Source organism: Cupressus sempervirens, chromosome 1, assembly GCF_028749045.1.
Source record: "Cupressus sempervirens isolate cs-2001-9-10 chromosome 1, ASM2874904v1, whole genome shotgun sequence".
Classification (NCBI taxonomy): domain Eukaryota; kingdom Viridiplantae; phylum Streptophyta; class Pinopsida; order Cupressales; family Cupressaceae; genus Cupressus; species Cupressus sempervirens.
The window spans coordinates 77,098,244-77,116,134 of record NC_143118.1 but is presented as its reverse complement, the minus strand read 5'-3'; the positions used below and the strand labels follow the sequence as shown (position 1 = coordinate 77,116,134).

The following is a 17,891-nucleotide window of genomic DNA, read 5'->3' as shown; positions in this document are numbered from 1 at the left end:
AATTAACTAAATAGTAAACACTTAATCAATAATGTCTTAGAAGATGACTCAATAGGTCTACTTAATTGTGTAATCAGATTTAGGTGTTTGCATTTTTCTCCTCTTTGACATATTTGTTGGGAAAATACTACTTCAAAGAAGTTTGAAGATAGATGACATGAAGAAGATTTTTAAAACAATGGAGTTTCCCCAGTCTTGAGTAGAAAGAGGATATAAAAGGTTGTGTGATGCCCCCTTGAGAAGGCGATGGGGAGACAAAATGAGGCTTGACAGGTTCCTAAAAGGTAAGAAAATTGGGGCAAGTAGGAGGACTTAGATTGGGTAAAAGAGGGTTAGAATTGTGATCAGGAAGGAAAAATAGTTGGGGGAGGGCAAGAATGGGTTACAAGGGAGGAGAAAAAAAGAAAATAGGTTAGGGATCTTATAAAAGGGCTAGGAAGGTTGAAGATATTTTAACTTCTGTCAATTTTCTATTGATTCTTTGTCATTTGGAGCTCTGATTGATATTGTAGAGATGGATATATAGGGGCAAACAAAGAACAATATGGATGCGGTGAGGCACGTGTGGGCACAAGGGACTATAGTCATATTGGTAAGCCTGAAATCCAACCCTTTCATTTTGTTATTTTTGAGTTATTACATTTATTGTGTTCCAAAATTACATTCATGTGGGTTTGGGTTGAGTGCAAATTCTAACACAATTGAACCAAAGATCATGGGAAACTACACACAATTTCAAATTGATTGCCAATTTTTTTTAGCTTTACTAATTTTTTATTTCAAAATTTCAATCATTTTATTGGTTGTCCTTTTTAATATGATTGTCTTGAATTTATTATTAGCATTAATATTAGTTAATTACTTTATATTTTTAAAATTTTAAACTTTCTTATGTGTTAGATTTCTAAAACTTTATTTTATAATATGATACATTTATCATTAACTTTATAATTTATATCCATTTTGTTTGGTACCTTGTGGTAGATTTACACACTTTGCATCTTTGCACCTTGTGGCAACTTCACACACCCATGATATAGTACTGCTATACCATGAGAATAGTTTGTATATGTGCTAGGATAGGTCAAATGGTCTATCAAGTGTGTGTGGCATTCTAGTCGACTAATCTAAGACATGTAACAAAAAAAAGGAAGAGTAACTAGCCCTAGCAAGTCATGATATGCTAGTGTACTCTGTGTGTTGCACTTGAAATGAACAAAAAATCTATGAAAATAATGGAAAAATAATTTCTTATTTTAACATCTTAAGGAAGTGATGAAGAAGGATAAAGAAAGTTCAGTGTCAACATAGCATCCACAAGAAACACCTAGTCCAAGCCAAAGAGCTCACATATCCTATGAGGCCATGGAAGGGAAGAATGCAATGAGACACTACACAAGAAATGAAAAAGTAAATCCCTGCAAAGGACAACACACTATTATGAGCCTCCAAGCCAAGTGGTCTATTTACTATGGAAATACAATTGAAAATGATGTAAGATTGTATGTCACATGATAAAAAAATAACACACAACCAAACGAATAATGGAATCTTTGGAGAATGAGAAAAATGTATAGGGTTTCCTTGTCTGCCAAGTTTAGGAACAAGGGAAAAGATGACCCATTTTGCTACTCACAAAGTAGACCATGTATGACAATGAGCCCCCAAGATATAGGGTAACAATATTACATGGTATGGAGAAATATAATAGGGACTTAAAGATGTTATTTAAATAAATTAGAATTAAAATAGAGCTCATCATAAGGAGATATGCCAATAACCTCATTATTAATGAGTTTTTGAATCTTATAGTGTAAAGTAGGACAATCATTAGTAGAGTGATCATGATAGTGGTGATACATGTAAAATGGATGATTCATAAGTTGTTGACTATGTTTTATTTTGTGTTTGTGTCTAGTAATCACCATAGCACAAAGATGTTTAGGCAAAACCATTTCGTGATTAATAAGAGAAGATATGTTAGATGATGAAGGAGAGGATGTGGAAAAAGAATGAGATAACACTTTGTGCACACATCCTAAATTATGATCAACGATGGTGTTAGCAACTTGTAGCTTATAAGAATTCTCATGCCCCCCATTACCTGAGAGCATTTGAATTGGTTGGTGTTGTTTATCACATCCATTCGCAATGAATCCAAATTTTATAAAGAATGATAAATAGGACCATAACAGGAAGCCATATTAGAAGGAGATATTGAATCTTCCTTAATCAATATGTTACCATAAGTAGGTTTGATATATTCCTCATGAGTGGAAGTAGTGACAAAGTTATTAGAAAGAGTGATAGTTGTTTTAGATTTCATAAATGAAAGGTTAGAAACTCTATACTCTCCAATAAAGGTTGGCATGAAATCTAAGGATCCCTAATCAACTTCTAAAAGGATACTTGTAGAAGGAGGATCATCATTATACTTTTGATCTTGTGTTTCATCAACATTAAAACAAATATTTGATTTAGTAATTGCATAAAGAGTGTACATCACTTTATTATAGATAAACTTGACATTTTTTATGAAGAGTTGAAAGAATAAAATGCATACAATGTTACCAAGGTCCACTGAAAATAAGGTTGTAATTAAGAGGTCCAAGCATGACATGAATGTGAGTATCAAAATAATCAAACCCACTTTGATAGGTAAAGTGACTATTGTTGGAAATAACAATGGGAAAGTAAGTTCTAAGGAGGGGCGGGGGGAGTTTGGGTGGTGGTGGGGGGTGGGGTGGGCAAGGGGGTGGGTGAATCAACACTTAAAATTTTTACCTCTAAAACATATTACCAAAATCCATCTCATAACTCAATATGTAAACTAAAATATCATAACATACATCACATCCATAGCATAAAATAAATAACACATAATACATTAAATTGGTTTCCCAGAAACCCTCCGATGAGAAGGTAAAACTAGAGTGGGATGACACCCAAAAATCTTCACTACTGTAGTTGTAAAGTGTGGCCTATTATGGCTACAATGTGTTTGATCATAATCTATGGTCTACCTTGTTAAAAACTTACAAAGACTGTTAGGTGTCACCTTGGTAGAGGATTTGAACTTACAATAAAGAAAGTACTCAGTTACGAGATTTACAAAAGTCTGTGAAGACTTAAAGCCTGTTAGGACTACTCAACTAAGAGATTTTCTTTATATCACCCATTATAATGATTCAATTCCATGATCCTTCAGTTAGCACCTCTCTCCTTGAACTCAAATATTCTCTTTACTGATTAAAGCTTGATCCTCCTAATCAAATATTTCTTCTCTATCATTTCACCTCTATACTTTGTTCTTCTCAAACTAATTCTTCAATGCATAGCTCTATCATAGCCATCTTAGCCAACATGAATGCTCTCTCCACACTTAGCATTCATCTCTCGCACACAGACAAACTCTTTAGGGTTTTCTTTGTTAAATAAATATTGGTGGGGATGGATTAGGTAAGAATCAACAACTATGGTTGATCTATATTGCCGCTTTAAGCTTCCCTTTTTCTAATTAGTTACATCTAATTCATAGGGATTCACACTATACCTCCATACTTATCTCTCATAATTGTAAAACATGATTATGTTGGCCCAAAAATGGTTTACATTGAAGTTTGTGCCATTACAAACAACTATGCCAAAAACTGTTCACTTAACATCTAAAGACTCTGATGCTTAGCCTTCATTGTGCTCCTAATGTTGTAACTCAACTTCTGAATAGCTTGACATTCTCTATTTACTCGACACTTGAATCACTTGACATGTATTGGCTAACAACTTATGCTCGACATCCTTTGATCAATCACCTCGCACTAATTGCTCAATTTGCTCTGATCACTTGGCATACGCTATGTGCTTTACTTGTACTGTAATTCTGCTAGATTATGACTAAGTGTTTTGTCACTGCCTTGTCAAAACCAATATGAGATTAAAAACTATGCCTAACATTTTCTTAGAAACATTATCAAAGATACATATAGGCACATTGTCAAGTTGGATATTTAAATGATCAACTTTAATTTCCTTGAGCATGTCCATACTACAAACATCAAGCCCAAGACCATTATCAATTAATGTTCTAGGAATGAATTACCAGTGATAAGGAAAACTACCATAAGTGCATCATAATAACCTAGATTCTCTTTAGGAGGAAAATCATCTTGAGTAAACACAAATTGAGGTGGGGCCAGAGTATTATTCATGCATTGTAAAAAGGAATTGATATTATCTTGTTTAGGAGTTGGAGTTGAAAAAGTGGCTAAATCTATTTGTAAGGCTTCATTATATGTAGGATATTTTTGAAGAATTTTCCAAAGATAAATCTTGGCAAGGGTATTTCTCAATTGTGCTACCAAATAATACTTCATTGCAAGATTTTGAGAAAGATGGAGTGGAAAAGGAAGAGTAGGTTGTAAAGGTGGCAGATTAGTAGGTTGAGGATTATTCCTTGTATAATATATGTGAGATTGTGCATGATAATCCAAAGAATTGATAGGTTCCCCTTTAATATTTGTGGGAGGAAAACCTTTAAAGATGACGAGAGGCTTATTAGGAGGTTGATAAATAGTGAATGGATATTAACTTGATTAAGCTCTTGGTTGCTTATAGGTTTATGGATATAAGAGAGCATTAAGGATATTCATATTATCCTCTTTTCCCAAGGATTCATTAGAATATAGATTGTCAACTTCCTTTCATGCTTTATCTCTACTAAGGGAATTAATGTCCTTAAGAGGAGGGTATGTTTTAGGAGAAGAAGAGTCACATTGAAAAGAAAATGTATGAACCATGTTATATTTTTCACAAGCAAGAGAATAGTCAACAATATTGTCTAGATGTTCATCCCAAATAGTATTCTATCATCAAAGGATAGAAGAGATGTTAGAGAAAAAGGTTAATTTAATTTAATTTATTAAATTACCTTTTCTCCCTTCTTAATATTTCACCTTTATGCACTTTTACATTCACATTTAATACTTAATTAGTAATTATTATATGAATTTTTCCTTTTAGGTTACCCTTTTTTGGGTTTCAATCTCCTTATATAAGGATAGATCTTTTGTAATTATCTCTTATCTTTTTCATTTTTGAGAATACAATTTGCATATTTTCAAAGCAAACCCTTGCCTTTTCTTTTCTTTTTCTTCTTTGTGACAGGTTTTTACATATAGGTATTCTTTGGGCTTTGTGGATTTGTATTGCATATTGCTCAGATCCTTTATGGTATTAGAGCTAGATCTACTATAGCTTGTTTGCTATTTGGAGAAAAAAGGAGAATGAGAGTTTGATAGAAATTTTTTTATAATTTTTAAAATATTTTTTGTGAAAACAAGGAGTCTTTGATTTTTGGAGCACTTTGAGGCAAAACAAACCTCACAATTGGATTCAGAAGGCATAAAAAACCCCCATTTTCATATAAAGTTTGTCAATTTTGGACAATGTTGATCTAGGAGGCAAAAGTTTTTTCCCAGTAGGGTCATATGACCTCTACATGAAAATCGAGACACAATTTAAAAAATAAAATAAATTTATTTATTTATTGTGCAAGCAGCGAGAAAATTGCAACGGTTTTGCACAAACTAGTGTTTTCAACAACAATGCTACTGTTTTCTTACATCAATGGTGTTTTTAAAATTTCCTGGCATGGGCAAAGGTTTTCCAATTGCCGTCATCTCACTAGGGATGCCATGATTTTTGCCAATCTTCTATTGCCATTGCTTCAACCATGTCGCTATCGTGGTAACACCTTCCCCTACCCAGCTGCCACTCCTCCTATAGTGTATTTTTTAATATATTGTTTAAAATTATATATATATCCTTTTTAATGCATTTCTATGGGCCCTATCATTTTTTTGCAATATCTTGAGCATACAGGGGTCTTTTTTTGATCCAAAAGAAGTGCCAGAAAGCTAGTTTTGAGATGGAGATGATAGATCAGGTATTTTTGGGATTTTTTCTAGTTTGGTACCTATTTTTGCACTTGAAGTTTGTTGATGAATTCTATCTTCTAGGGGGCATAACTTCTTCGTTATAGCTCCTTTTTCCGATCCAAAAAAAAGCATCGGAAAGCTCTTCTTGAGAACTTTCCATATTCTCTATCATTTTACCATTTTTTTGTACCAAGTATTTGTGATGCATTTCTTAAGCTTTTTTTCTCTTCTCTCATTTATACATTCCTTCTAGTAGCTAGGGTTTAATATTTTGCATTGTGGGGGTTGTTTTTTCATATTGTTTTTGTTATTTACTTATGTAAACTAGAACCCTATTAAAAAATAATTCAACACCTTCTAAAACAATGGTTGAAACTTCTTCTTCTCTAGAACTTCTAACCTCTCATAACTATCACACATGGAAGACCTTGATGATACGACCTCTCTGGTAAAAAAGGTTGTGGTCTTGTTTAGATGTAGTGCAACTAGTTTTACAGAGGCCTTTTGAGATCATGCAACATAGGAACAAGATGGATGGGGAAATCTGATTAATTTCTTTACAACTCTCCAATAGTCTACAGTTTCATCTTGATGGGTGCAATACCCCTCTAGCTATGTGGACCAAGATTGAAGGATTGTTTGGTACAATGAATGAGTTTAGGGCACTTTAGATTGAGGTAGAGTTTACCTCTCTTATACTAGATTCTTTTCCTTCCATTGAGGAGTTCTTGATGAAATTCAAACAACATAGATCTTTATTGCAGGGTTGTGGGAAGAACAAGATTGACACTAAGTGTATCTATTTGATTCTTTCTAAGCTTCATGGAAACTTTCATATTTTTTCTTCTACCTTCTATTCCACCAAAGATGCTTTGGGCAATAGATTTACCATGCCTTCCTTTGAGGTTTGTTGTGATCATTTGACTTAAGAGCAAGCTAAGATCTCTCAATTGGATTCTCTCATAGGCTCACAAAATTATACATTGGTAGCTCGACCATCTCCAAGGATGAAAGAGAAGACACATAAATCTCATTCTACAGAGTTTTAGATTGATTCTAGCACTCATAGTTCATCAGGGCCACCTCCTCCTAAGGGGGGTAAACCAAAGCCAGAAATACTGAAGTGTGCTTATTGTAATAAGCCTAATCATGATGAGTCACATTTCTATAAGAAGAAGTTCGATGACTATGCCAAACAAGTTTTAGATTCGACAATTCTCTTTCAAAAGAGAAACATTTATATTCCTTATACTTCTCATAGACCTTCATCATCATCATTTTAGTTAGATGGTAAAGATATGGGAAAGGATCATGCAATATGTGCAAATACTATTCCTCATTCTTCTAGATGGTTACTGGATTCAGGTGCTTCACACCATATGACATCTTCTCAGGATTTGTTCTCTTCTTTTGAGGCTTTTCCTACTCCACACATTTTGATGGGGAACAACATTGTTATCATTGTATGTGGGAAAGGTTCTATTGACATTGATGGTGGTACATTTCATGATGTACTTTTTGTTCCATCTTTGTCCTCAAAGCTTCTCTCTATTTATCAGATTACACATAATGGGATAGGGAAGATAGTTGAGTTTACAAAATATTCAATGCACATCAAAGATGGTGAGATAGACAATATTATTGCTACAGGGACTGTTGATCATGCTTCGTGCCTATATTCCTTCTCACATTTTGTTCCATCATCTCTACTATCAGAGACTCATTCTTTTTTTTTGATGAGTGTCTACTGAGGTGAAGTCAAGTCACTTGAACTTATGTGTTGTTCTTGAGACCAGTGTTGTGACTTCTACACCTCCACCTCTTGTTTAAATTCTATCTCTTGCACATGATTACTCTTGAACATTGTCAACTATTGCACCTCCAATCATCGAGCCACCTATTGTAGTTGTTGAGGATATATCAGAGGACACACATCTCCTCTTAGATGATAGATTCAATACACCTATTATCTCACCTCCATTGGAGATTCCATTTTAGGATTCTCATGTTTTCTCCTTTGAGCATCAGCTAGGATTTCTAGCTACACCTTACATACATGGATTTTATCATCCTTTTCCACTGCCTTTTTTTCCTTCAGATTGGAGCCATATTAGTATGTTCATTAAAACAAGAGTTCTACCTTTCTAGGGGGACTATGGAGTCTCAAGCTTCTATCATGGAGGCTTTCATTGTACTTATGGTCTTGAGAGATTCTCTTGAGATGATTCATTTGTGTATCCTTTTTCTTGTTGGAATTATAGATGGGGTAACTGAGAGGGGGGGTGAATAGTTACCACAAAGAAAAATCCATAGATCCCTTAGATGTCAACAAGTTACTTACTGTTGTCACTCGGTAAACATTCACAAAAATTTGTTGTAACTCGATAGATTAGCTTGTTATTGATCTTTAAGCATTCACAATTATTAAAAAAAAAAAAAACATGAACACAAGAGACACTAGGTTTAACGTGGAAACCCAATATGGGGAAAACCACCAAGTAACTAGCTACCAATTTTCACTCTTCTAAAGTGAGCCCTATTAGGAGCCAACCTTGTTAAAGGTTACAAAACACATTGTTAGGTGTGACCCTGTTAGAGGATTTAATCACCCTGTTAAGAGTGGCCTTGCTAGAGGTCTTTAGAACAATTCAACTAAACTGTCACCTTGTTAGAGGATTTACAAAATGGCTGCTAAACCAACTCTGTTAAGAGATTTTGAAATAACTGCTACAATGGTTAGAAAGTAACAATGAATTGACCTGAATATGATGCAACTGAATTTTTTGATTACAGATCTCTATTCTGTACCATTAGATCCTCCTTGATCAAATATAGCTTTGTTGCTTCCTCAATGATCTCTAATCATCCTTCAGAATTCACTGTCACAATAATCAGCCCTCCTTCACATTCATATCACATCAAATCCATCACCATCATACACTTAGAATTTGCAACTTGACCTCTTATATATACCATTCAGATTATCAAGTCGGCTCATTCACAAGTTACATTTACCAATAAACCATACATCAGTTGGCTACAAATATTACATACAAATAAACTTTATTTCTCAAAACAATGAAATACTTCATTGGCTAACCCTACTCAGTAAACACTATTCCAGAAACAATTTCTTCAGTTAACCATCTCAACTCAGTTAACACTGCAAAATTTGCAAAATCCTTTGGCTGTCGATTTAACTCGGTAAGAACTGAATTTCCTTTGCTAACCATGAGAGCTCGGTAAGAACTGTCTCTTCCATATTTCCCTTTGATGACTGAGTAAGCTCGATAACAACTAAATTTCCTTGCTTAACCTTGAAAGATCAGTAACAACTGTCTGCACAAGGTAAAGTTTGAGAATGCTCGAAAGACACTATAAACCTTCTTTGCTAACCTTCTGAGCTTGATAGACTTTGTCTTTTGCCTTGCTGACCAACTGAGCTCGGTAGACTCTGAGTAATAATTGATATGACATTTGTGTAACATCAAAGACAACACACAATTGAACAATTGTATCCAACATTTCTATCTCTTTTTGGAGTAGTGTTTTTTCCATTGGGTTTTCTTTATTTCTCTGTTTCATAAAGATTTGGTTGTGATTGGGTACTTCATTAGGTCGCGTTGCTGAGACCCAAGTTTTCTTTCAACATTGTAGTTGCATTGTTTCTCATCTTAAGGGGGGGTGTTAGTGAAAAAGGTTAATTTAATTTAGTTTATTAAATTATCATTTCTCCCTTCTTAATATTTCACCTTTATGAACTTTTGCATTCACATATAGTAATTAATTAGTAATTACTAAATGACTTTTTCCTTTTAGGTTACCCTTTTTTGGGTTTCGATCTCCTTCTATAAGGATAGATCTTTTGTAATTATCTCTTATCTTTTTCATTTATAAGAATACAATTTGCATATTTTCATAGCAAACCCTTGCCTCTTCTTGTATTTTTCTTCTCTGTGATAGGTTTCTACATGTAGGTATTCTTCGGGCTTTGTGGATTTGTATTCCATATTGCTCAAATCCCTCAGAGAACACACATTTGGAGAGAGGAATAATTATCCCTATTAAAGGTCTCAACCAAAATAGTAGCATTATTAGGGTTAGGAACACCATGAATTATTAAAGGTTGATCAACATCATGTTTGAAAAAGTGAACCTCCATGAAGAAATAAACTAAATTGTCATCATATGCATTAAATGGAATGTCTTGAAGATCATGAAGAGAGCTTAAAAATGCAAATAACCACCCCATTTAAAGGAAATGCAATAACTATGAAAGAAATGGAATAAAAGAATGTAGGGTGCAATATATGAAAATAATGTAGGTCAAAAAGGGGATTTAAATTCCACTCATGTACATAAGAGCATATAAAGTAGATCTAGATGCACAAATAAGAAATCTAAATCCATACAAAAAGAAAGGAGCACAAGTTGGGTTCACCAAAATGTTTAGGTGAAACTGATACCAAATAAGGGAGACCAAGAGATCTAACTCCAAAATCAAAAAGTGGAGATGTGTCAGGTTCACCAAAATGTTTAGGGGGGAATAAAACCACTCATTATGTTATAAGTATTCCACTTTCACACTAACATTAAATACACAAAAGAAAGAGATACTTTTAAACACAATTCTCAATATAATCCAAGTTAGATTAGAAAAACCCAAACAGATAAAGGGATGCTAATGCTAAACCCAAATTAAATTAAGGAAGTACACAATAAATTCCTCTTTCATGCAATACTAATTTGTTAAAGACATGTAAATGTAAAATGTGAAATTGAACTAATTAATTAAATGAGAAGTGTAAGACAAATCTAGGTGTTGAATATATGCAATCAACCCAATTACGATATCTAGAAATAGGTCTAGACCAAAAATTGAAATGATTGATAAAGTACTTACCTCAAAATGTATAAGGTAATATTCTATTTTAGTTCAAAATTTATGGATTTGAAATTGCATTTGAACTTTTGCCTACACATTTGTGATCATAATAGAAAACCCAAAAAAATGATGTTTTTCTCGGGCCTCTAGGAAGTTTTTGACCTAGTAGAAAAGTGTCCTAATGCTTTATGAGAAGATCGACATGCTCCTAGAATATAGTAGAAAAGTTGCTCCAACTTCTAAAGAAATGTTTCAATGATTAGTTTCCAAATTTGTGCTTGCAATTTTGATATCCTACTCCTACACACAATAAAACTAGGTCTTTTGTTTTCGTTTGATGATGGCATGCCTTGTCGAAGCCCTAGATTGAGGAATCAACCTTGAAATTGAAATGTAAAACATGAAAGGAAGAAATAAAAATGTAAAACATGAAAGGAAGAAATAAAAATTTAAACATCCTTCTTGCTTGAGAAAATTGGAAACTCTTGTCAATAAGGATTTTGCAATGCTTGTGTGGTGTAGATGTTGAATTTGCAATGAAGGATGTAGGAAATATCCACAAATGTAGCATTTGGATCTACCAAAACCACATCATGGAGCCATGGATACAAATGTGCATCAATGAAAGTATGATGAATGCCTTGAAATATAGATATTCTCCCTTGATAGTTGACAAAATGCTAGATCTTGAAGAGCAAATGCACACAAAGGATCCTTGATCTTGAATGCTTGTTGAATTGTTGAAATGCCTTAGGAAATATGCTAGCTTGAGTGATTGGAGTTTCTTCTTGATGTCTTGTGATGTGAACATGAGGTGCATAAGCTTCCTTCTATACTATTTTTTGGGCTAAAAAATAAAGCAAGCCAATGGGGTCACTCAATTTCAAAAATGAACTCCCCAATATAGAATGACCCAGAATCCTTGGGGAACATGTTAGATTGGTTGACCTTATTATGAATAAGTTTATATAGGTTAACCTAATCCTCCTAATTCTCTCAAAGAAAGAGAGGCTCGGGGATCCCATAAATTGTGCTAAATAAAACTGGGAAAAGGAAATTGAATAGGAGAAAGAGCTAATTGAGCACCAGTCCATCCATGGTCTATAAGGTCACTAAAGGAAGGGAGCTAAAATGTAGTAAATGATGGATTATTGCATTTAAGATGATACAAGTATTATTATCCTCTCCACCTCAATATTGGAAGATATTTTTTTAACTTTTAGTTGATTCTTTCTTAAATTTCATATGAAGTGGAATTATTCCTCCTCATATTTTCTCTCTTATATATCTTTCCCTCTCCTTATTACATGTTTATGAAGATTCTTCCTTTTGAGTCCCAACTTGTTGTGAACTAATTTTTTTCTTTAATTGTTGTACATTTTCCTTCCTTGTCACCTTGAGAGAAACTTCATTTAAAATTCCATTAATCATATTAGTTTTATAAAAAATTCTTTAATAATTCTCTTTTTCCTCCATTAGTAATAATTTTGAGCCCTTGACATTTTCTTTCTCCATAAATCTAACATATTTTTTCCATGTCATGTTAGACAACTAATTTTTGTGATTAATAAGCACTGTCCAATAGCTATCCTTCATCAACTTTTTTTCCTAGAGTTTCCAAGGGGTCTTCCCCCTCTTGGGTTAAGTTTGGGCTATTTCTAGTATATTTGATTCATTCTTCCATGATTGATCTCTTGGAACTACTAGTTCACTTTTCATATCCATTGATCCTTTTTATTGAAATTCTTCTAATAAGACTTTATCTACAATTTCATCAATCAACCTAATTTGTGTCTCCTCAATATACTCTTGAATGAATTTTTTCAATTCTTCAAATATAATTTTTTTTTTAATCTTGAGAACTTTGGTAGTCATCTCTTAATATTCTCCATCTTGTAAATATATTAGTCTAGTAGCCTCACCATATTTGTTAATGCAAAAACCTTCTATATTATTTTAGATTTCCCCCTATTTTCTTGTTCAAAACCCTTCTCCTTAAGAATTTTCCCTGACCTTTTGAAATCCATTTTCATTCCTCTTCTGTATATATTCTTTAACCAAATAATAAATGTTATTAATTCACCCCATTCTAACAAGTTTGTGTGATCTCTTCTTGTCCTTTGTTCATATTTAATTTCTCAAAATGCATTATTTGAATACTCTTCTCATTAATCTTCTTGTTTTGTAAATTCATTAGTTTAGTAGCCTTCCAATCTTTATTAATATTAAAACTTTCTATATTAATTTTGCCCTTTTTTTCCTTGTTCAAAAACTTCTCCAACACAAGTTTCGTAGGTGAAGAAAAGAATTTCACTTTTTTTTCATAATCTAGTTCAAAAGGCATATGAGACTATGCCGTGAGTTTTCAATAAATTTCTCTCATGTATTGTTTCTAGGGTGATAATCACAAGAGAAGACATTTTTAGTAGTTGTGTAATATGCCGTGATATTTAATCTAAAATATTTTCTAAGGTTATCAAAGAGTTTGGGATAAGATATGCATGTGATTAATTTCTAGGGTGATAATCACAAGAGAAGACATTTTTAGTAGTTGTGTAATGTGCCATGATATTTAATCTAAAATATTTTCTAAGGTTATCAAAGAGTTTGGGATAAGATATGCATGTGATTAATTTTATTATTTAATGTACTTATTTAAGTGTTTTTTTAATAATAAGAAAAGTATAAATTGATATATCTTGTTTAGCTATTTTAAGTGAGCATTAAATTTTAGAAATAAAAAATAAGCTTTTGAAAAAAAAACTAAAAATTATTATTATTAAATTATTAGAAAATACAATTGAAAGTGGTTTCCATAGAGTCTTTTGTTTGCTTACCCTTCATTGTTCTTATTCACTTGTTCATATTGATTGATATGTCTAAACTAATAATCTAAATATATTCATCATTATGATAAAATATATTTATTAGAATATTTTATTAAATCAATTTAAAAATAAGTGATTTTAAATTCAAACATTCAACTAAATTACTTAAATAAATAAAAGTGAATGAATTCATATAAGTGATACAAGAGAATAATTAAAATAATTTTTAAGTCTATTCATTATTTAATTATATTGTTAATTATATTTATTTAAGATAAATTATTTTACTATTATTTAATTTTATACTTTTATATTCTTTCAATTATTTTAGAATGGCAAAATTTCTTATTTATGAATTTACTATTTTATTATTATATAATATTATATATTATATATTTATTTTAATTATATATATATATATATATATATATATATATATATATATATATATATATATATATATATATATATATAATTTGAAATAATTAATAAAATAAATCAATGTTAAAATAATTTTTTACTATATTTAACTCTTTTACTTAAATAAAAAGATTTTAGTTAAATATTTAGAACAAAAATTATTTACATGTTATATTTCAAAATTCATTTAATAAAATCAAAATTCTAAATTATAACTTGTCTAAATTGAAACATCCACACTATTTCATAATAATAATAACAACATTTATTATTATCTAATTTTTTATAGAGAAATCTATATTTACAACTATTTTGTAAAAACTACTTGTTCAAGAAATCATTTCCAATTAAGTGTCTATATTTAGAAGCATTTCTATATTTAAAGTCACCCATATTATAATTCAATAGATTAGAATTTATTTTGACCAGAGTTTAACAGCAGAATCGGTTGGTAATGGAGTATTTTGAGATAATTCCAGAGGATCTAGTGAGAAAGATATTAATGAAAATATCTTACAAATCTCACAAGATTGTGAAGAAAGTTTGTAAAAATCGGAAGTCCGTAGTAGAAAATCCCAAGTTTTATGAGGACAGAAAGAGGCATGGTGAGTGTGAGGAGTTTATATGTTTGCTTCAAAATGTACCGCATCCTCTGGTAACTATATACGACCCCATTAACAAATCATGGAAAAGACTCCCTCCCGTCCCTGTGGAATTTGAATACTACTCATTCTCCAAATGTATCTGTGTTAAACAGAAACTAGTTTTATTAGGGTCACAGGAGCGCCACATAGCAGGTTTTATTAGGGTCACATGAGCGCCACACAGCGTCACATACGAGCAATTACACAGAGTTGATTTCGTGTCTTGTAAAGATTGGACACAGAGTTGATTTCGTTCGCCTTGGTTTTTAACTCGGATGTTTCGGTGGATGCTTTCAAGTTGAGAATTGTTTCATGTTTATCCAGTTTTTGTTGATTTTCATAGTCTTATAAAAAAGATAAAAATTGCAAAAACAATGTACAGATCCCCATTTCAGAGCATTCCGCTCCTTCACACCAGCAAGCATAAAAAAAATGAAAAAACAAAAGCTATGGGGATTTGTGCATGGAGAGTTAAGGAGAGCTAAGTTGCAAAGGTTGAGAAACAATACGATTTAACAGAACTACCTCAAAGGTAACACATGTTACTCAAGAAGATAAAACAATCGAAAAGTAAGAACTCTCAATCCAATATCGACACCACATAACCAAAAAACATACACGAACCAAGTATAAACCAGTACCAAGATCATAAGGTAAAGTCGATGAAAGATAATCACCTCAAGTCAAAAACTACATATCAAAAGTACACCATCCATGAATCATCAATCCTCATCAATGAAAGTAAATATCTACAATAAACACATCCAACAATAAGTACAGCACCAGAGGTACACAAAATCTATAGAGGAGACTCAGGGTACATGCTAAGGAGTGTCATCACATGGTTGCTTGAGTTACCTTAGACTAATCTCTAAATAGACCCCGGACCCTCAAGCGTTGAATTACCCTGGACTGGTTACTCTGAACCCCAGACCCTCAATATGACACATGTGGAAACCAAAAAGCCCACTCAAAAAGATGAGGCAATCATCCCATTCCCATCCTTAGTCTATACAAGCACTCAAGACATGGGTGAATCAAATATCTCTAACTTATCTTTTTAGTGTGTTTCCCCCCAAACAATTTTTAATTACTAGATTATCACTTTTTACATAACTTGCATTAGGTTACCTTGGCACTAACCACTTTGGGTCCTGAACCCCTATTGCAAGCCACTCCCAAGCCACGTACTTAGACAACCTGTCCTAAGCACATAAAAACATAGTTGTGTCCCATACCACAACAACCATAATGATCAAACTCAATTCCTTAACAGACAACCTAAAAATAAGATGGTTCTCCTATCCAATAACACATAAATACTCCACAAGTAAAACTCATAAATATAATCTCAATTTGAATTACAAGACATATCATGACATCCAACCACAAAACAGTATCAAAGAAATTCCACAAAACCTCTGGTGTACGTCCTAAACTGGTCAACATCTAATCAATACCAAAATCTCAAGCATAGACAGTATAAGCAAAACAATACAGTTTCATTGTTTGAGTTTTTTTTTTTTTTGATAATACACAATAAGATAAAAAGTAAAGTTTCAGTTTCCATTTCCAGTATAAGTTTTCAGGTAGATAAGAATCCAAATTTAACCCTTGCAATTAAACTCATTCTTGTTCATATAATATCATATCATGACTTAGAAGTAATATTAATCATTTATTAAATTATTCGATCACTAAATAGAAATATTTTCCAATTCCATTAATAATTCGAATTGTTAAATAGTAAATATTATTAACAATATTAATTGCTATTTATTGTTAATTCCAAACTTATTCTAATAATCATTTACATTAATAATTATTAATTAATTAATAGTCAAAAGTAATTAACAAGAATCTCGATTAAATGATATTTACTAAAATATTAATTAATTAATTTTTATTTTTTAAAAATTAATATTTAAAACTATGAATTAAATCCTTTTTAAATAAATAACATTAATTATTTAAATAATTAATAATAAATTTATTAAATTAAAATTATTAATAATTAATAAATTAATATTAAATAAATTCAATACAATTAAATTTAAAAAAGTTCATTTAAAAAAAAATAAAAATTAATAAACATAGCGTATTTTTAAAAAGCCCGCCGGCTTTATAAAGGGCTTTCGGCCTCCCCATAAAGGGGCTGCCAAGTAGTGTACCCTGTTGTGCAAGGTCTACGCCAGTAGAGGTACGTTGTACCACTGCTGTTGCAGCCTACGTCAATAGCGTACGACACCGGTAGGGGTTAATTTTTTTAAAAAAATTGTTTTTTAAATATTAAGTTCCTTTTTAAACAATCATCCCCATTGTAGATTATGATATTTTTAATTAGACAAATAAACTCAAAACTCCCCCTCCAATAAAGTCCAAATATATGTTAATATAAAAAATTTATATCATTTTTATACAAAACCTCTTTCATGATCATATTAAATAAATTAAATAAATAAATAAATAAATATATATATATATATAAATATATATATATATAAATATATATAAATATATATATATTTTTTAAACAATTGAAATTTTAATCTAATAGGAAAATATGTTGAACCCATAGGATTTAATCTAATATTTTCATTTCAAAAAATTAAACCCTTTCCAATTTTAAATTTTTTAATTCCATTTTAATCGAAAACCTAGATCTCGATTTAATACTAATTTCTTTCAATTGTAGAACGAGGTTATCTAAATAGTTTTTCAATCTCGATTCTCAAAAAAAAACAAATAGCAAAAGATTCAGAAGAAAGGTAGCAAGATTCATTTAATAAAATTTAAGAAAACAATTTTTAATAGCACGAAGAAGATAGAGATCCGGAAGTATTTCTACAATGGTTCACAAACCCTACCTTGATCTGATGCTAACAATTTGGTGAAACCCTTGCTAATCGAAACCCTTCAAAGCTTCCAAAGATTTCTTTGTTCCCCTTCCAAAAGTGTGTTCCCTAAAACCTGTGTGTGTAATAATGACCCCAAAACCCTCTAATATAAAATCTAATTACCTTTTTTTGGGTTTCTGTCACCAACACATCTAAAATTATAATTATTTTATTTAATTAATTCTTTCATGCACAATTAATTTTCTTTTTAATTAAGATATTATTTTATTATTCCTTTCATGCACACTAAGTGAATTATTAAATTACTTTATTTAACTTTT

General features: G+C 31.6%; 1 protein-coding gene across 1 annotated transcript; it reads left to right on the top strand.

The window, feature by feature from the left end:
* Positions 1–14,523: 14,523 nt before the first annotated feature.
* LOC149576295 (F-box/kelch-repeat protein At1g55270-like) lies at positions 14,524–15,047 on the top strand. The gene is made up of 2 exons (XM_089794219.1): positions 14,524–14,866; positions 14,956–15,047. The coding sequence occupies exons 1-2, from the start codon at positions 14,524–14,526 to the stop codon at positions 15,045–15,047; spliced, it is 435 nt and encodes a 144-aa protein (XP_089650345.1).
* Positions 15,048–17,891: the final 2,844 nt, after the last annotated feature.

Coding starts and splice junctions, on each gene's coding strand:
- LOC149576295 (XM_089794219.1), top strand. CDS start 14,524: ATGGAGTATTTTGAGATAATTCCAGAGGATCTAGTGAGAAAGATATTA. Junction 14,867..14,955: donor ACAGGAGCGCCACATAGCAG/GTTTTATTAGGG, acceptor GATTGGACACAG/AGTTGATTTCGTTCGCCTTG.